The following is a 21645-nucleotide window of genomic DNA, read 5'->3' as shown; positions in this document are numbered from 1 at the left end:
TTTAGTGAGTAATGCTTCTCGAGCATGGAGAAACACAAATTCTCGGTCCTATTCAGGTAGCAAATAAAAGTTCATTAAAAAATAGCATTAGCAGTAAAATATTATTTATAGGTATATAGGTGCGCTGATCCTTTCCTCTTAAGATTCTGAAACAACAGACTGTTGCTATGAAATATAGCTCATTATACATCCATCTTATTGCTCGCTTTCTTCTTTCTTTTCTGTCAATGTCAAAAAATAAAAATATTTCTAATGATGATCAATACACAGATACATAATAATACGTATATTATCAAAATCTTCAATACAGATTTTATGATAAAGTTAATATCGCGTTACAAACTGCACAAAAGAGATATAAATAAATATATATAACGGAAAAAATATGTAATAAAAATTCAACATTTTTTTATTTATAGATTTCGATTGTATTCCTTAGAATACTTATAAAAGAATACAAAATCTATGTCTATTCAAAACGTAATCAATATGGTATTAATTTTCCTCTTGGTCAAGCTATTCTTCTACATTCAAAAAACTAGTTTTACTAGTTCAATCAAAATTCTAAATATCTACGTTCATTAAAAATTTTCACAATAGTTGAGCAAAGCTTTCTCTACTGAATGCAGCCACTGTTGAAATGTATTGTCATTTTTTTGTGTCTACTAGAAAATTGTCCGTCGTACGTAGAATTTATAACAATTTATAACAATATCTAACAATATCTATACGCACAAAAATTTAGATTTCATAATAAATTACACAATCACTTTTATAAAGGATGTGACTGATTATTATCTGATTGGGTACCAGAGAGAGAGACTTTCTTATTAAAGTGACAAATTGTTTGACAAATTGTTCAAATATAAATTTTCTCACTGTCATCTATATTAAAAATAAAATATATTCGATGTCGTAATGCTTGCTAATCGTTTACCTATTCTTGCTAATTTTTCATATTTAAAGTTAGTTTTCGCTGCAAGATAATTTTCTTTCAGTATGCATTCTTCATTTTTATACATATTTTTTTGCAAACAAATACCAACATTATTCTAAATGACAAGGAAAAACATATCAATAATATTAAAATTTCAACTATATAATATCATAATATGCATAAATTCAAACTGCACAACTGCACGTATCTGCAGCGATCCCGAAAAAGCAAAATAAATGCAAACGCCGTGGAGTATTCGTTAAAAACTCGTGAAATAACTCATGCAAATTAAAGAACGATGAAAAAGAGCGATCCGCAAACGCCAAAAGGCGAGAGAAACGAGACGTAGATGGAGACAGAAACCATAGCCAATTCAAAGATATAGGCGCGTCTAACAGACTGACGCTGGCAAAAAGGAACGAGGGAAAAGAGCAGTTAGTACGAATAGCTTCGTCGATCCCTTAGACAGAATATCTTTCCTTGATCCTATGTCTGGTAACGTTCATTCCACCTCTTGCTTCCACCTTGTATTTCGTATTCTCAGATCTCATTCTATTCTTCCTCTTTTTCGCGCCTCTGCTTAAACATTCAAATCACTTTTTAATAATTGATATCGCATTACAATTTAGAAACCATTTATATAAATTGTAAATACATATCGTAAATACATATTGTAAAGATTGCTCAAGAATAAATCAAAATCTTGATTAAAGGTTTAATATGAAAACTAAATAAATAAAGTAGAAATTTCTCAAAAGGGAATTATTGGGAATTATAAGCGCAAAAAAAATCGCATGATGAGTACGCTATTTTTTGATAATTAGAAAAAAAATACATAGTTTAGTTTTATTAATTTTTTCAGAGAACATTTTTGCAAAATTTTAAAATTTGACCGGATACAAATTTAAAAATAAAAATAATTTTGTTGGATTATCAAAATTATTATGTATAATACGACGCTTAAATGTAGAAGAATAATATTGCAAAAATTTTTTATCTTCTTTTTGATCAAACAATTTGAACGTTGTATATATAATTTTATCCAATAAAATTATTTTCAAATCTGTATCCAAATTTTTAAATTTGCCAGCAAAAGTATTCTTTCCGTAATGGCACCAATAAATTCAGGTGCATTTTGCATTTTTTTTATCAGTTGCGACGAGAATATCAGCGAACCGTCAGAAACAACCGATTCGAGTCGCAGCATTTCCTTACTGTCCGTCTTGTGTTTCTGTCAGCGACGGAAAAGCCGTCCCTCCCAGTCACAAGGCCTACTTCGATCTCCAGGGAGAGACTCCGAATTCCACCAGATTCAAACTAGAAGCGCCACGGAGGAAGAGGGTGAATATAACGATGCCTGCAGGACCGTCAGACGCACGCGGTTCCGTCGCGATTGTTCTGCCGCATTTACCTTCGATTTGTCGGTGTTCTATCTTCAACAAATTACTCGCATCTCTCCCCTCCGCCTTCTCCCCCCCCCCTCTCTCTCTCTCTACAGCGCATTTCTATTGCACCTGCGCCGGCTCGCTTATGTTACTGATCCGGCAACACGCTTTCCTAATTGCACATTCGTGATTCGGTCATGTCGGTTAATAAAACCGTCCAACTTACGATTGTAAATTATAGAAATGTTCGACATATATTTTAAAGTTTGGAGGATTTTCGAGAATTTCGAGAATTTCATAATTTTATAAAAAATTGAAAAATATCACAGCGGAAAGTGATATACGTAAATAGCTTTCTCGATAACGCCTTCAAATCAAAAAATGACAATGTAAATTCGAAAGAGTTCTCGAGTGGCGCCAAATTCTTACTCCGAAAGAAAATGAAATTTCGTTTTCCTCGAATCGATCTCGAGTGGCCGTACACGGTAGAGGAAGGAAGCGGAGTGCACCGGCAGAGCGGGAGGAGGATGGTTTATATCGCGATATCCAAAATGCGATCGAAGAAAAGGAGGAAACCCAGCTCGTACAAAGGAAGAGAGTGAGAGAAAAGAGGGAAAGAGGGTGAGATCGGGGTATAACGCCTCCGTCAGCCGTAAGTTCCCTCATAGGCCGCGAGACGCGAGGAGGATACCAAAGAAGGGAAAAGTAGACATGCGGAGAGAGCAGTAGTGGCAGCGGTAGTAGTAGAAGCGGGCAGTGGCAGCAATAGTAGACACGGTAGACACGCGGAGGAGTATGTGAGAGGGACAGAGGGAGGGGGAGGGGGAGGGGGAGGGGAGGGGGGGGGAGAAAAGACGACCGGCCATAACCTTCGATCCCTCGGCAATCTCGGTTTATAGGGACCGCCTCGCATGACAATGCGGAACGGTTCGGCAGGTGCCGCGCGCCTAGAAGCCTAATTCGGCCGGCGGCACATGCCGCTCGTAAACCACGCCACGTTATACCGGAGGCCGGGGCCGAGGCTAGAGGAGAGAGGAGGTCGCCCGGTATGGCTTTTGTCATTTGTACACACGGCGGCTGCCGTAAATGTAATTTGGAGGAGCGATACGGGCCGTTTGGCGGTGGCGACACCGAGCATCCTTACCTTAAGATCCGAAGAGCGTAACGCGACGCCGTAAAGACGAGTAAACGTAATACCGCGGGCATTTGTAGCGCGGCTTATTTATATATTACGGGCTGTGAATTACCGTCGCTTTGCTTTGCGTAAACATCCCTAAATTGTTCGATGCGAGGAGTAACCGGGAGATTTACTTTCAGTTCGTGCGCACGAATCGTGTGCTTCCGTCCTGTCCAACGCAAGTTGATACTTGTACGATAATTTCTGTTTTTGATTTGTTCCTCACTTATCAGAAAATTAACATTTGTACAAAAATAATTTCAATTATAAATATAAATTGTTATAAATATTTCTTGAATATATTTTCTATACAGGATACAGTGATACGAATTACTCATAGCTCACAGAAATAAAGATAAAATAACAAAAAAACCTTGTTAATATAGAATTTGCCTTGTAATTAGAAGAAGTTCGTAGATATAGATCAACCGAAGCGTGTACAAGCGTGGACTGCAGCCAGGTAATGTGGTCACGACGATAAATAATATAGTGGCGAGCCTCGCAATCAAGAAGGGTCGAAATAGATACCTAATTCGACCAAATTCGACCTGAACCTAATCGGATCAGCTCACGCCGCTCGTAAACTACAAAGACGGCCAGCCGCAGCGGTATACGATCCATCATCCCGCACAGGGTAAGGTTCCATAAATGTAATTCGGGAAATAGAGATACCGAGTAGGCCGACACGTAACGCGGAAAGGTTAATGAGAAATAATGAAGAGAGACGTATGTGTCATACAATAATAATCGGATGATGAGTTTAGTACGCGCTCGCTCAGTTAAATATAGGCAGTACCGCGTTTGATCCGCGATTTTTGTCTTTTTACGCTACGACCATATCAAACACGATGAGCCAATCGAAAAACTAGAAATATGATAATATGTGACATTTAAACGGCTCACCTCCGCTACTGTCGGCATTTCAGCTACTGTCATCGATACAAAATCAATAATGATAAAGATTAAACTACTATATGCATATGGAACTATGTAGTGAGAATCGTACAAATTTATTTTAATCAAACAGCAGCGGGATATGAAATATGTACGGTAAAAATTCCAGCTGCTTGTTTGTACAATAAAATCAAAGTTTTATATAGTCCTGTACAACAACAATTCTGTTTCTCTTTGCGTTTAAAAAGTTCATATCAATAGCTAAACCTAACTGAACAACTTGTAGAGAGATACAACAAAAGACAACATTTAATTTGGCTTCACTCGTTTGATAACCCTGCAGGCGTTACAGCGAATACAAACTCGATACTTTGCTTGACTGTTGCGAATAGTGCGAACTAATCGACCAAAATGTCAGAAAAATATGAAAAAACAACGCGTTTCATTCAGTCCGAATGAATATCCATAAAACTTTACGAGCAAATGGTGCTTCTGTATATATATATATATATATATATATATATATATATATATATATATATATACATATATTGTTTTCATGTAAAAATCATACGCACACAAATGCGCGTGCGCGCGCAGCAACGTGATTTTTTTAATATAGAACAACACAATTTCAAAAGTGATATTTAGAGAAAAAAATAAATAAATAAACTGCAAAATAAAAGTACCTTCTACTTTTACGTTACAAACAATAAAAAATTGAAAATATTGTTTTTCGTGATATGTCAACGATCTAAATGTAAATTTACCTAAAATATTTGCATTTAAACAAACGATTAATTTTATAAACTCAAAAATTGCAATGATTAATGGTCCTTCGTACAATCTTAAAAAAAAAAAAAAAAGTAATTTCTTTATACAGTTTATAAATATTATAGCGAAAGTTTAATTAAGGTAACGACAATGAGAAATAAAAATTGTTATAAAAAAAAATAAGCTCTGGAGATAAAATCGATATTAACCGTCTACTCGCGGTTAGAAATATCGAAAGAAAAATTCTGTACACGTTTTTTCAAGGATTAATTCAATTTCTTTCGTCGTGCTTTCCCGTTCTAGCGATCCAGTGCGATTCGTCCTGAACACCTTGGTCGACGTCAAGAACCGTTTCAAGTACTATCCACGTACCATGGGCACGATTAGAAAGTTCGTCATGCGGGAGGACGGCAGTCCGTCGACAATTTGTCGCGCGAAACTTCAATTTCCCGTGAACTCTGCGACCCTCTCTGCTAACTTTATTGTCGCAACGTCTGCTAGCGGACGGAAGGCGGGCGCCGAGAGGCGGGAAAAAGGGAGGAAGGGAGGGGGAGGGGGGGGGGGGGAGCGCATCAAGGGGGCAACGAGGGGATGGGACAACGAGCTAAGTAAGAGGCGGAAGAAGAGGAAAGCAGCATCCCTCCCCGAAAAGCTACGGTCGCGCGTGCGTTCCGACCAGTGCTCGGAGACTTCGCCGAGCTCACTGGAAGGACCAAGAGCTCGAGTCTAGAATTCTGTCACGTAGGCGTCATAAGTCCTTCGCGCCTTTAAGTAAGAAGTAACACCATACCGTTCCCGCTATTCCGTGTACTCGTGTCCCTAAGTATCTCGCGCTCTCGTCTACGTATATATGATTTATCACGAGCATTGCCGGACGGGCGGAGAACGCTAATGCCGCTCGAAAACGTTAAAAACTTGCGAACGAGTTACAAGCTGCAACGATATTCCTCTGTTGTTAATCCGAATTCGTCTTGGCAAGAAGCTGATATAATCAATCGCGCACCAACCAAGGACCACAGCTCGTAAATTTACGTTGGAAATGAACAGCCTGATCCCATCGTCGTCTGTCGTCTGCATCAAAAAGAGACTCGTATGCGCACGTGCGCGTTACCCAAAGTCCTTCCTCTCGATCTCATAAAAGCCCAGCTTAGAGCCGGCGCTCGATCGGAGGTGACCCAAAAAATTCTGGCCGGAGACGTTCTCGCGTTGTCCGGCGATCGCGTAAAGTTTCCGCCTCCGTCCCGAGCTGACTCGGCGTAGTCTGAAACTCCGTTCACGTGCGCGTCATAAGTCCTCGGCGTCTTTAAGTAAGAAGTAACGTCATCGTGCCGCCATACGCTCCACGAGCACCACGAGCACCTCTCTAAGTACTCATGGAGACTCGATGTGTTGTGACCCACCCACTTATACACACACACACACACACACACACACACACACACACACACACACATACACATACACACATCTTGTCGCATGCTCCTCAAGAAGTCGCCTAGGCGTAAGTAGCAAGGTGGTGACGCGACGGCGGAGACGGCGGAGACGGCGGAGATGGTCGAACGAAGACGCCGAAGGTGCTCCGGGAGAGATTCAGTCGGAAGACGGCGTGGAGGTGGCGAGGTGGTGTAGGGCGGTTTGGTAGCGCCTTACGCCGGAGTTCACTTGACGAGGAGGTGGTGTGCGGCGGTCAGGCGTGGCCAGCATACCAAATCCGTGGGGTATTCTGGTCATGTAGCAGGTACGGGGTCCTAGCTTTCCAAGAGAGCGACTTGCCTACCTCTCCGCTCTCCTCTTCCTCCCGCCTCCTCACCTCCTGCCTCTCAGTCTCCTGCATTTTGCTCGTTCGCAAGCTACCACTCGGTAGGATGGGTGGGGGAGTATTAATTGGCTTACGAGGCGACACTCATTAGCACTTTGAGTACGAGGGGTTGAGCGGACAAGGGAGGTGAGAAACACCCTCCGGAGGCGTTGCTCGAGGCTACCTCGCGTCACGCGCCTTCCTACAGACTCTCTATCTATCAGTCGTCCTCGTCGAGAGCGGTTTCTCGCCTCGAGGCGAGACAAAGAGAATTATGATAACGCGATAGTAGAACACTCGATATCAATGAATCATCTTCAAAAAAAAACCTATTTATCGTTAGATAATATTTTTTTACTTTTAATAATAAATAATTTTACGCGGAAAATAATCATAGCGTAAAAGCATGTGTATACATATCGAGGCCAGTCTGCAACGGAAATGAAGCTTTACGTCATCGTGAAATTTATTATTTCGTGTCGTGGCCAATAAGAAAACTCGGAAGCATAGATGAAGAACAGATTGAAAGAATATCGAAACGGCTATCACTCTTGAATTGTCTCTGGGCTGGTTCTCTGCTTCATCGATAACACTCGTGGAACCACTCGGTAGTATCTGAATGTAACAGAATGAAAAACGGAACGATCGAATTCCCACGCTCTTCCGAGATCGTTCTTGATTAAGTGTGATTCACTCGACGTTCTAAATACAACTCGACACGAGATAATCGAAACGAACTTTCAATTTGTTCGTTATCCAAGCGAGATACTTGATTTTTTTTCCAATCTGTACGAGTACTTGTTTCCTGTGTTTCTCATTTTTCTGGACAGCGTTTTCTATGCACACATTTCTGATTCGTATATTTAATCAGTTGTACAAATCAACGTCTCAAACGATATATAATAAAATCAAACATTCGGTTTTAATCGGAAAATTTATTTTCCGGCTCGAGCCCTCGAGAAATCCTTCGGAGTAGAGTCAGTAACATCCCCTGATGCTATATAATAATTTATATTTTAGAGGGTACGGAGTCTCACAGTCTGTCAGTTCGCAAATCGCTCTCTCGTTCCCTGCTCCGAAATTCTCTTCTTCCCACGCGTAAAGCCTTCATTCGTACGAAACAAAATTATGCAGAATCTCGGAGCGCAATGGAGCAGCGATCTGCATTTTCGTGCTCACGGTGAAAAGATACGGGGATGTGCGGTCCGCGAGGGGAGGATGAATCGCGAGGGGCGGAATTGCGGCTACGGAATATTTCGTAGTCGTCCGTGGATTTGCGCCGTTGCGGTCGACCCGATACTCCAAACTCTCTCAGTAGATCCAATTTGATCGGAAGACCGCAGCGTCTCTACGGCCGACCTTGTGTAGAAACGGACAATGTGTGTACGCCGTGCACGAGATAACCCCTCGAAATGCTCCAACCCCCTTGCAGCCTCCCTCTCTCTTTCTCTCTCTCTCTTACCCTCTCTTGCTCTCTCTATATTGTATATATATATATATATATATATATACATCTCTCTATCCTGCACGCGCTCAGCTCCTCACAATAGACAATGTTGCTCGATAAGGCATTGTTCCAACGTGGTCTCGGACTATACGAGCCTCACCAGGCTACATTACCATCCCTTCGCAATGTTACTACCCTAAACTTTGCTCGTCTGGCACCACTTAGTCATACATATGCGCATCGCACATACGCGTTTTCTTTCCGTCGAGCATAAACGTTGCCGCTTTCGGTATAATGACAAAGTAGGTGGCTTGAAAACGAAACAGGTAATGCAAACAAATTTCATGATAGCTAAATAGATGGCTAGATTTTTAACAAAACTATATTAAGAGTTACATCATAGTAGAGTGTAGAAAAAAATTCGTCCCTATATTCGACAAATTTTTTTCATGGAATAAATATTTATAAATAGCATTTATAAGTTTATTCAGATGTTTCGATCTTAAAATTGATAACTCATTTGTGTTCTATAGTGTTCCATTAAGATAACAGGTTTTCCAAGATTTTGTCAAGTTTATGAAAAGAACAAATTTGCCAAATTGACAGTTTAAATTCTCGCCGTACTTAATACAAAACGACATTACATTGTTAACGTTTATCGATATTTAATCGCCATCTTGTCAATCATCCTGAATTTGGTGAAATTGCTCACGCATACGTGTGTCATTGAATTCGCACGCATATATCAAGTCCTTGCCTCAATTAAAACGTAGATTCACAATACATTCCCTTTGCCGGCTGAATCATTTCGTATATTGTTGCTCGGCGCATCTGACGCAATAGGGCGACTACGGCAAATTTTAATGTCGATAGAAGCTTCCCGTTTCATAAATATGTATGTGCGCATTGGTATGAATAATCCTTCACATTGGCTACAGCTATGATCGTAGAAGAGCCATCATCCATCGTCATGTCGTTAAAATAGTAAAGATAACGCCTGTCAGTCCCGTGAAGCCCGAACATGTCGAAATATATCATCAAATCTAATTCGAAATATTTTTCGAATTAGATTTGATGATATATAACTAAATCTACTACGAAATATTTTTAAATGTCATTCCGTTTTAATTTACATTTCGTGACTTTTGCGTGTTCTTTAGCACGAAATTAAAGGCTTAAAGGGTTAGAAAAAAATAACAAAAGCGAAAATTTTCGTAAAAGTGTTAAAATAATAATTGCCAAAAGAACGTAAGAACTAAGAAATAAATAAATTGCGTTACATTTCTCGCCGTCGATTTGCATTAGAATTTGACATTCACCCGGGAAACGACGTGCTTCACGCTATTATGGCTGGTGTGCAGCTCGTATTCGCAGGTAATGAACTGAGCGTAAAGGTGCTTGCGACCTCTAAGATATTCAATGTAAAGTGGATGAAAGGAGAAAAGAAATCGCGCATGATTGTGGGAATGCTTCGCGAGTCGAGAGAAGAAATTCACGTTCGCAGCACGATAGTACACGCCCATCATATTATTTTCCGACGTATTGCCGCTGCCAAAGACATCGATGTGCACGCATAATTTTTCAATTTGCCGCTGGAGGAACTGTCGCGACCATGTGACGCGCACATGGTGCCCACCTACGACAATGTACGTCGGTACATTGTCTCCGTGACGTATTTTCTCCGCCGAGAAAATGAACGAGAGAGAATGAATTTCGAGAAACGTTTCGAGACGGTATCGGCAATAATTGTTGTAAATTGTTGTAACGTGGATCAGCGAAGTGTAAGGAAGGAAAGTAAAGCTTCTGTCAATCTCCGATGCTCGTAATCGACGATGACCTAATATATCGCGCACCAACACGACCGCATTAATTCGTACTCTTATCAAGAGCGGAAATGCGGCTCGTTGAGGAAGGAGGCTTTACGGGGCGTTGATAAATCGAGCTCGCCTGCATGCCGCCGCTTAATGTACGCCCGATATGGAGACCCCGAAGGCGGAGACAAAATTGGTTTAGCGCGACGACGACGACGACGACGGCGACAACAGCGACGACGACGACGGCGACGACGACGACAAACTGGATTTCCCTCGACAAACAAAACAGATGCATCGATAAAACTTTGTCGAAAGCATATCGCTCGGTATTTTTAGCGTAGAACACGCTGCATGTTAGCCCAATAAATACCATGGACCCTTATTATATTTATCGATTTACTTGTAGTGACTTGTTTGATACAAAAAAAAATGTTGAAAATTAAATTAACAACTGTACGAAAACAAATGTGAAATCTTGAAACATTTCCAAAATAATACTTGTAATAATTTCGCATAAGTTTCAATTTAAAATTTAATTTTATAAAATTATTTCGAGTATCTCAAGGCTCAAGTGTCATCGCGTGACGTTTTCGCATAACACCGTGCTACCAAAGATCTCAAAATATGCGACGATCATAAAAAATTCCGTATATTCCGCAGTGCCAAACTACTCTAAGATATTTGTTCGTAATCATATCGGGTTTCGTATCAAGAATCGTGGAGTACTGTGTATTTACAGGGTCGAGCTGTCCCGCCGCGGTTTGCTCGACGCGTCCACTGAAATATACAAAGTCGGACAGAATCTTCTATTCCACGTAGAACGGACGATGGAGGGTGGTGTAGCGCGCGAGTATTCGAACATTACATATTGACGAGTCTGGAAGGTTTCATGGGCAAAGCGCGGGTGTACGGATAGAACGGCATGACGCCGGAACGGAAGTCCAAAGAGAGAAAGAAGAGGGAAAAGAGAGGAGGAGTCGGAAAAGAGAGGCGACAGTAGAAGGAAAGTCGCTCAGCCGGAGAGAATCTTCCGTAGTGCGGCCACGTAGTCGCCGTTTGTCGATCGTACCGCAATAATTCCTTATTGCTCCTCCAACCCCTAACCTGACCCTAACCCTAACTCCTTCTTTTCTTTCTCGACGGTTCTCCACCTCCACCTCCACCTCCACCTCCACCACCTCCTCCTCCTCCTCCTCCTCCTCCTGCTCCTCCTCCTCCTTCTCCTTTTTCTCCACCTTCTTCTTCAACGTCTTTCCTTCTATCCTTCTGTCCCCATCGCGTTCTACTACTCTCATCCACCTCACGTTCGGCCCACCCTCCCCACATCCAATCCTTATCACCCCTCATCATCTTCTACTTTCGAAAGGGTTGCGAGGATTAACGGAAAACCATTAAATCTGGCACGATCGAAGGATCAAGCGGACAAAACGATAACGTGATACTCGTGCCATAACGCGCGCTTTAGTTCATGAGTTGCCATACTGCTAAAAATAATAATCTGCCGAAACGAGTTATACGCCGTTTCCTATTCTGAAGACTCGCTTATTTCGGGTCATTTGAAAAATCGGTTTTATAGATATGATTGTTCCACTTCCAGAAATCTTTTGTACAATATTTCGCGAATTTGATTTTTATTTGCGCGAATTTGATTTTTATCAAATTACATTCAAATTGCATCATTATCAAGTGGCGTTTAATTAATTAACAGTTCATTTTCTGTATCGCCGATGTTTAGTTTAAACTCAAAAATTCTTATCTTTTGAACATGAGCTAAGATGCTTCAAAACATATTCTAATAGAGTCTCCATACCAATGGTCACCGATTATTTTTTATGGAAAGTTTTAAAAACTTGCGAAACTTCCGCGATCTGATAAACTTCAATTTTAGGTCAAGCCCTATATGATTACAAGCCTATTTTAAGAAAACGATTTTCTTAAATCGTTTAATGTGAAAAATGACATTTTTTGTTTTTAATAATTTGTTTATAATTTGGAATAATATTGATGCAACTCATTAACTTGTAAAAATGCACATCTATGCGTCGAGAATTTATTTGTTATGTAGTTCATCTTTGAGAATGTTGCTTCACACATATATTGAGCCAAACATTGTACACAGGCTAAAGTTTTATGGTTAAAATTTTGAATTCCGAGGCTTCATTATCGCATACATATTTAATATTTCGTAAATCATTGTCAAGGAATCTCATCATAACATCCTTTTTATTACAAATAACGTATTTTAATAACGTAATATTTTCTGTCTCAGGTGTGCATTTAATTACATTAAGTTAGTAAACACATTAGTAAACAATTTCATATTTAACAAGAGTCCAAGGAATACGCAAAGAGGCCTCAACATATTTTTCTTATCCAATCATTGAATAATTTATAATTTGAGTTGACGTTATGCAATTTAAGCATAAATTCTCAATTTGGATAACAAAAGTTGCTTCCTACTGAAAATTTTTCATCAAATGATTTGTATTTGATCTTATATAATGTTGTTTTATATTCGAACTTTTAATTATAACCACAGTTAGTTGTTATTGTTAAAAATACACGAGTACTGATTCATTGGTTAAGCAATGTAAAATAATATAAGTCTGTTAATAAAAATTATCTATTTTCAACTTCCATTTTTTTTTTCTCTTATTCATTGTGACAACTGATAAGTACTACATTACAAAACGCATGCAATAAATAAACAAAACAACAATATGCAACTGATTAAACTATCAAATATTAGATTATTACAAATCGAGCAGTGTTGCCAAGATCGCAAACGTGTTCGAGATAATGATAGTGCGCTCTTGATTATGTCTCGAGTTTAGTAAAGAGCATTAATCCGCGCTAATCACAGTAGCATTCTGATATATCATGTAAAATAAATTAGACCTAGAATTAGGTAAGTAGGATTATTAGCATGACCTAGTCTAGAGAATTAATGCATTTCGCTTCTGTACGTTACATGGCACATCAATGGCTATAGAAGAGCGAGTTAAGGTTGACCTCCCATAAACATTCGCCTATCGAAATAGCATCATTTCTTCTATTTATCATAAAAAATGTGGTCCGCTAGTAACCCTCATTTATACGATCAAAACTCAAAGATATTTATAAATATTGAAGGTTCCACATATTTCACGTTGTAATTACACGCAAGTATGTTTATAGCAAAATCAATATCGTAATATCGCGGTCAATCATTGCATTAAGTTAAAAGACTATTAATGACACGTTAATAATCAAGCGCATTATGACATATTGATCGTAGGCGTGGATCCATAATGGCTTCCTACGCGCCCGTCAAATATATCAAATGTGAAGGACGACTGGAGTGACACTGAATATGAATCGACCGCTTAACCGTGAGCAATTATTATCATTTTCACAATTTTTAAGAATGATATCGTCGTCTTCTATATAAGCAAATTAGCCTATATTTGAGATTGTAATATCTTTATAATAATTTAAAATAATCGATAATATTTATGGAAAGAAGCGAGAATAAAATCTTTGGAGCTTTCACGTTATGTTCCTCAAAAAGATTAATACATTTATCTGAGCATCTGTGTCATGATACATTGTTAAATCTTGTCAAGCGAGAATACAAATTTTACTTACATTACATTAGCGTAGTCCAAATAATAAAGTATAACATCGACTCACCTGTAACAAAAAGAAATTAATATTATTAGTTATGTAGTCAAAAATAATGCATAAGAAATTCTTTCAGTTAAAATAAAAGAAACGTCATAAAGAACCCATGTAATAATCATTATTTTCAGTAACACATAAGGAATTCAATCGAATCGCAACAGCTACATTGCCCAAATTTAATCTTAGTTCGGGATGAAATTTCTATAAAAATCTGCTCTTTGTTACATTTTGCAGTTACTCTCTGCAAGCTCAACCCAAACGAGACGGAAAGATGTGTTCCGAAATTATTTCCGGAACAGTCGCGAATGCTATCAAGGATGTGGCCGTGGCCAGGCGTACGTTACAACGAAGCTATGTAATTACAGTCCGAGCCGATATTTTCTCATAAACGTCACTTAACGCTCCGTGACGGCACCGTTTGCCAACCGGTCGTCCTCTCGAGAAGCGCATACGACGTTGGTAGCCGCTGACTTTGTCGTCGTTACTGGGCCATTGGCACCGGAAAAGCTCGCCGACCGTTAAATCGTGACGGAAAACTTATTCCCCTTTAGTGTGGTCCCCTTTAGAGAATTAAACACTCGGAATCTCGCGCGACTCTCCATCCGTCTTATCCGCGATCGCTTATGAGATATCACGCGTTGTGCAAGTAAAATGGACACGCTCGCATTTGTCGGTATATATATATATATATATATATATATATATATATATATATCGGAATGTTACGAACCGCTTTTAATCTCAACCTACAATGTAGCTCGCCTGTAACGAGAAATTCGTTCCGAGACACCGCCGCAGCAGCGCGAAATTAGCGCAAACTCCGGCGTCAAAAATATTTACAGCCCCATATTCTTTGTTATCGTTATTGGAAACTTTGATACTCGCGGTGTTGCAAGATTCATAAATAATTGACTTCATTGCGGGCCACGCGCTGCGCAAGTTTTTGATCGCCACTTTTCATTCAGGGCTGCCACGGAAAACGAATTCCGAAATTCCCTGATTTTTGGCAATGTTTGACTTACAGGCGACAGTGGAAGAATTTTTCATGGCCAATAAATTTTAACTTTAGAAGCAGAAAAAAAGCTTATGTCAGATGTAACTTTAGACATCTAGTAATATAATATAATTCTGAATGCAAATTTCAAGCCAACAAAAAATAAACAAATATTGTATATAAAAAGGAATATAGTTATGACAGAAAAGAGAGATTAAATAAAAATATTAAAAAAAATTACAAGTATCTTTTAAAACAAGAGCAGGGCTCAAAATTCCAGCTTTCTTTACACCTTTTCCCGACTTTTCCGAGTTTTCCCCGGCCAATTTAAATTTCCATGGCTTTTCCATGGATTTTTCCTGGCTCATTTAAATTTCCATGACTCTTCTTCCACGGTTTTCCACGGTTTTCCAGGTTTGTGGCAGCCATGTTTATCGGTGCCGTTCTTTGAGATAGCGTGAAAACTCCGGATAAGCGGAAGGTGAAAAGACGACGAGTAGGAACGGCCGACAGGAATAAACGCTTAAAGCGCGACAAGTGGATTTTTCTTCGGTCGGTTATTGCCATATCAGCCGGCGTATTCTCGAGAAAACGGACGCGTTCTTACCGCCTTACGGCGGTTAGGTCACGTTGTCGTCGTCGACGGAAATATAGATGATAAACTCAGGAAATATAGCTGGAATTCTTGTAAATTGCGAGTTACAATAACAAAGTGGCTGTTCCGGCGCGACGCTCGTAACTACATTTCAAGGAAACATTCTCGCCAGGTACATACTGTATTAAAAATACAGGCGTTATAAGTCGCGGCGAGCGCGCATACATTAGATTATCGCGCGTCCATAAACAACGCGGCATACTTGAGAACTCCCAAATTCCTAAATATAGAGCGGCACTCGGGAGGCAGGTGTAATGTCAGAGACAAAGTAGTAGTAGTAGTAGTAGTAGTAGTAATAGTAGTAAAACTTTGGAGAAACAAATAATAATAAATTTCGCAAAGTGTTTCCGAAATATTTGAGTTTCAACTCGAGACTCAAGAATCTAACTCGTCGCCTGACTCATCGCTACGTCGGAACGGAGAACATAGAAGAACCAAAGTAGAATTAAAGGCATTGTGGAATCGTGCGGAAAAAAATCGCACAATAGTCGAAAACAAAGTCGTACGCGATACGTGGGCGACGCGACGGCGTACTCTTTCGCTAACAGATAAATTGCGTTGCACTTCGGGCAACTTCGCCGCGAGCTCGATTACGTAACGATGAAACATTTTATCGCGCGTGGGTACGGGGGAGTGCGTCATGTTCCATATCCGTCCTAACAAGGCTGGCCTTTATGTTGTGCCCGCCGCGTTACGGCGGCGGTGACGAGCGCGTTCGATAAAAATGTTGAGCGAGATCGATACCTGTCATCGCCACGTCGCGCAGTTGTCGATATCGGGACCCAGCGCCGATGGGGAGTATTCGGGGAGAATTGACATTTTGTAAAAATGATCGCGCGCATTTCCGCGCTTACGCCGCGAGCATCGCCTCGCAAAAGTCGGCATAACCAAAGATCGAAGCTCTCAAGTCAATAATGTCCACCACTTCTCTTCTTCGTGAATCAACCGTTCAACGGTGTCTCAATGACCTTGACCTCTCAATTTGCGATAAACCGTTGGCAAATTTTACGATTCTTCTCGGCCTACTTTTTATACACGGTTTAAAGACAGTCTTTCAGATCTTTCAAATCTCTCCAATTTCTCAGGCGGAATATATCGAGTAAAATTATTTTTCCCTTTAAATAGTAAAGTTCAAGTGAATATCGATAGAATCGATAGAAAACAAAAGTAGATCATCTGACACTTACAACCCTTGGAAAACTCTCGCGACGGTGTGGATAGTCACACGCAAATTGTGGCGATAATATTTTCCGTTTAACTACAAGCGCCAGATTCGATTTTGTAATATGGCGAATACATCATTCTGACGGCCGGCGTATCCATCGCGAATACTTGGACCACCAGCACAGAAAACATAGCCAAGATAGCCGTATAGATTAATCACATCCACGTAGCAGCTGACCATATTTATAATTTATCAGCTGCATCGTGCTGCATGCGGTTCACCAAGAAGTATGTCGCGGTGGAGGCACGTTCGTCGCAACTTTATCGTTCGTTACAACAATCGTTGGCAACAATGTCTCATTAATATGTCAACTCGTGGTGGATTGATTGGACGGATCGAAACTGGGGAGATGGATGAACGAGCGTTCGACGGTTCTATCGCTGCGCAATGTCGCTATTAACAGTGCAAACAATACCAATTTGCGTCATTTCTCTTTGGCGAAAACTAATTGCGATTTAATCACGGTGATGGAAATTATCACCGCCGCATCAATATCATCTGTCGATCGATCGATCGATCGATCGGTATCATCGGATCATTTGACTACTCAGACACTTCGAACTCACTAATGTACTCGATACACGCATGTTTATAGACGAGCATCTTACTCAAATATTTTACACATGTTTATTTGAAAGTGATAAAATGTGTAAAATACTAATGGAGAAAAAAATGTAACGTTAAACTCAGATAATAATGCAAATAAATAAGATCGATAATATTTGAATCAAAATTTTCTAAACGTTTAAAAAAAAAAGATTAAATAAACAGTATAGGTATTTCGTATCTTGAGTAAATAAAGTGCAGAATCGGTTCCTTATATCTCCACCAAACTGCCGCACGAACGGAGCCAAACTTATAGAAAACACTCCTCGGGTATTTCACTTCTTATCGTATAGCGAGAGAGGAGGGAAAAAAAAGAGAAAAAAACGTCACAAAGCAAGGGCGGCGGAAGGAATTTCGACAAACGAACGCGAGAAAAGGCAAGAACGGCAAGAGGAGTAGTAGTGAGAAGGACGAGGGACGACGAGGAGTTGATACAGCGTTGGCATCGCCGTGCCCCACAATTTGCAATTATTACATTTCCCGGCAAATGGATCGCGCTCGTGGCTCGCTGCGTCCTAGGAAAAGAGGAGGTTGCACGGACGTGATTGCATTGGGGATTTCGCGATACGACTTTACGGTCCCAGATATGATCCCGGCGAAAAATTCGTCTGATGGCCCAATAAAGCTAAGTGGCGTACGTGTGAGCGTGGACGCACATTTATACGCGCTTGTACATTTGTATATACGTGGCGTGGACGTGACGCAAACGCGTGATGAACCCGCGCGGCGTATAACGAAACGTTAACGAAACAGCAGCGCGCCGGATGAGTTATCGGTATTACTTTTATCGTTCGGCCGGCCAACTTCACGGCACACCGCGCCGGATCCCTTTATTGGAGGAAAGTCCGTGGAAAATGAAGAGAAATGCACTCCCAAAAGGGGGGAGTTACCTTCGAGAAAGGTGCGCGGAATATCGGCGGTAAACGGACGGAGAAAAACAAATAATGCTCCGAAGGAAACAAATATACTCTAATATACGTAACCCACTCTTGGAAAAGATATGTTAAATCGATAGTCATGTTTCCTCGCGATGCCGCTTCCCTATACACGTTACACACGTCGCATTTGTCGCGGAGATTGTACGTTTCAAAAGTTCAGAGAAATAGTATAATCGCATAAGTATAATTTTATTTGCTAAAAAAATATTTACTTATCTAGTAATAAGTAAATTTAATATCGATATTGTAGGTTAATATCGATTTCATTAAACATATTCATCATTATTCTTCTTTTTATTTTACACATTTTCAATTTCTAGAATAAATGCGAATAAAGAATCGGATATCAAAGTTTTGAATTTTTTATAAGTAATAATCAAGATACATAAATATGCGTTGAGTAATGTAGATCTACGGCATCTACGCGGAATAAGCGTTAAAAAACATAATCAGCCAAGCGGTAAAAACCAATGTAGAAACCAACATAGCTAAGCTGTAAAAATTAATAGAGCGATAAGCATACCAACATGTGTGGACATAATTACCTCGAATACGTAAAAACTACTTGATGCAAATATTTAACGTTTATTATAACTCTTATAACTCTGAAACTATAACGACGTTGATATTTCCGCATGAAACTTTTTCGTTCATTAATTGAATTCCACATAAATGAAATATATTTAACACTACTTTCCGTAATAGCACGATTCTATTTCCGGATATGCCTCTGTTGTAATGTAAAGTCTCGTATCTTATGTACAAATACGGAAATTTGAAGTGCTGAAACTATTTATTTTTATATACTAAATGCTTTACCGTACGCATTATCCACGCCCAAGTTCCATCGCAGCGATCGCGCTCGCAGCCCTCGCTCCGGTCGACTCGCGGCAAATTAGATTAACGCGAATTAGCGAGCCGTATTCCATACCGCCGGCTAGATTCCAGCGTCAGCCAGTAGAAAAGGGTGGCTAGGTTACGAGCCACCTACCGCCATTGGAACCGGCCACCGCCGTTACCACCACGAATGCACGCGGCGAAATATGCCGCGAGTCTGCCGTTAACGTCACTAAACCACCCTACCGGCATCGCCATCGCTCCCGGTTGGAAAAAAGGAGAGAGAGAGAGAGAGAGAGAGAGAGAGAGAGAGAGAGAGAGAGAGAGAACAAAACGTGCGCGCGGGTGAGCACGGAAAAGGGTGCGTAATTACCACGACTGGCACCTACTCACCCCGGCTTTTGCGGCGGGCAAAGAGGCCCACCTCGAGAAAAAGAAAAGATCCCTCTTCTCGCGCGTAAGAGCATCCGCGTTAGACCGAGATGCGAAAGAGGGTATATCGCTATCTCCCGGAAAATCCCGGGAGGGGAAGGGGGTCGCGTTACATGTGCGAAACGACGTGGAGAACGAGCGTCGCTTTGTAAACGCGGCGATGTCGCTCGTAAAAACAAACCGTACGTAACTACTCGCGTTGCGAATTAAGGTAATTAAACAGTCTGGAAAATAATAGAAAAGTTAAACGAAAAAATGCGATTCATCATGGAAGGCTGACAGCTACCGGGAAGTAAGAAGTACCGTCAAATTCAAGTACGGCGAGCACGGAGAAAAATGGCATACGAATACACTTTCTTTAACGCAAATCCAAGTTGTTACGAACAGGTAAATCGTTTATTTCGAGACAGACGCGAATCAGATTACGAAAATGTTTTCTTCAAAGATAAAATGTCGAGATCAATTTGCTTGAATAAAAATATGTTTATATTTACGAGAGAACGCTGATAATGACATGATGAAAAGGATGGAATAATAAACAACCATCTACTAAAGTATGATATAATGTAATTTTATATCAAAATACGCACACACGCTGATTTGAAAAATGCTTATTAATACGAGCCTGTACATAAATTTCACGTTGTTTATTTCGTTTATTTCGCATATATAATCATAAATCAAAAGTGGAAATACGCGAAGAAATATCTCGTGGAATAATTTCATGATTATCATGCATATCTGTAATAACGAGGTACACGAAAGCGACCGAGGATGACATCCAGCTTCGTGGTTTCCAGCAATTAAGAGAGTCGGAAAATAATAGAAGGGGTTAACGAGAAACGAAGGCGGGCGGAACAAGTGCCGATGCTTGCTACGCAAAGGAGCAAGGAAAGCGTTGAAAATGAGAAGGCAGAAGGGCAAGGAGGGTAAGGGTAAATTCAAGTATTTGCGGAAAAAGGATGAAAGCGGGAAAGATGGCGCGAGAAGAGCGGGAGAAGGGAAGGGAAGGGGAGGGACGAAGGAAAAGGGTGAGAGAGAGTTTCGCTGAATCAGTTGATGGAACAAGCGGAAATGGAATGTAACTCGACGCTACGATTCTTCCTAATAACGTTTCCAGTGTTTCCAACGCGTTAAATGACTGCTACAGTGATTTTTATCACGCGGGCTTTATTTCGTTCGTGTGCTCGTTCCCCGAATCGAAGCGCTAATTGCGATCGCCCCCGCGCGTTTTCCTCCTGTCACTTTTTCTCTTTTTTTCTCCTTCGTTTCTTTTTCTTTCTTTTTTTTTTTTTACCCGGCGACGGAATGACAAAGCAATGGCTGCGATAAGTTGAATTTCCACGCATTATAAAAATTGAATCAACCGCGATCGTTAAACACATCATTAATTTTAACTGGTCGCATCCGACCAGACGAATCAAAAATACCCATTTTTTTTCACAAACAGTAAAAATATATGAGTACGAGTTAACGCGATAGATGCTTCTGTAATATTATACTATGTTACATCGTTCGATATAAAAGCTATTAACAGATATCAGTGATAAAGTATTGGCATATGTGCATGTACCGAAACATTCGTCCAATAAACAATGTCGATATTAAGTATGAAGATTTTTGCGGAAAAAATAGTTTATTATTAATCCCTAAATTATTTTTCACAGACAAATGGGATATATATTGCATATATTTCTCTTCATATTTAAAAATTTATTCATATCAGATCTCTAATTAATCACACCGATCGCAACAAACGAAGCGCACATGAGCGTATTCGAGAATGCTCGGTGAAGGAAGAAAGAAAAATATGACCTTAAAGAAAGAGACAGAGTGTGACGAAGAATAAGGTGAGTAATGCGCGCAAGCACACTGCCGACATAATCCACCTGGTTCTTACTTCCCATAGTTTCGCACATATTTGAACCTTTTCATAAAGTCGGCGAGTGGAGAACAAAAAACAGGAATACCGAGGAAGAGAGGGAGAGGGAGAGAGTTGGAGGGAGAACAATGTAAATGCGCGAAAGAATACAAACAGCCATCCCTCCGCTCTTTCCTGCAAGTCACAT

General features: G+C 40.3%; 1 protein-coding gene across 23 annotated transcripts in view; it reads right to left on the bottom strand.

Annotated features, from left to right (window-relative positions):
- Window positions 1–21645, bottom strand: part of LOC148936493 (protein muscleblind-like) — a 301423-nt gene that overhangs the window by 192448 nt on the left and 87330 nt on the right. Inside the window, exon 4 of one of the 23 annotated variants that reach the window (XM_089078076.1) lies at window positions 12216–13898. The exons of the other annotated variants lie outside the window; for them this stretch is intronic. Within the exon in view, the coding sequence (XP_088934202.1) occupies window positions 13860–13898 (39 nt within the window). The 3' untranslated portion in view covers window positions 12216–13859. Of the gene's footprint in view, window positions 1–12215; window positions 13899–21645 lie in introns of those variants that run through there. 23 annotated transcript variants of the gene reach the window in all.

Source organism: Pogonomyrmex barbatus, unplaced genomic scaffold, assembly GCF_055798465.1.
Source record: "Pogonomyrmex barbatus isolate J1 unplaced genomic scaffold, ASM5579846v1 scaffold21, whole genome shotgun sequence".
Classification (NCBI taxonomy): Eukaryota; Metazoa; Arthropoda; class Insecta; order Hymenoptera; family Formicidae; genus Pogonomyrmex; species Pogonomyrmex barbatus.
This window is presented reverse-complemented; position numbering and strand designations above follow the sequence as displayed.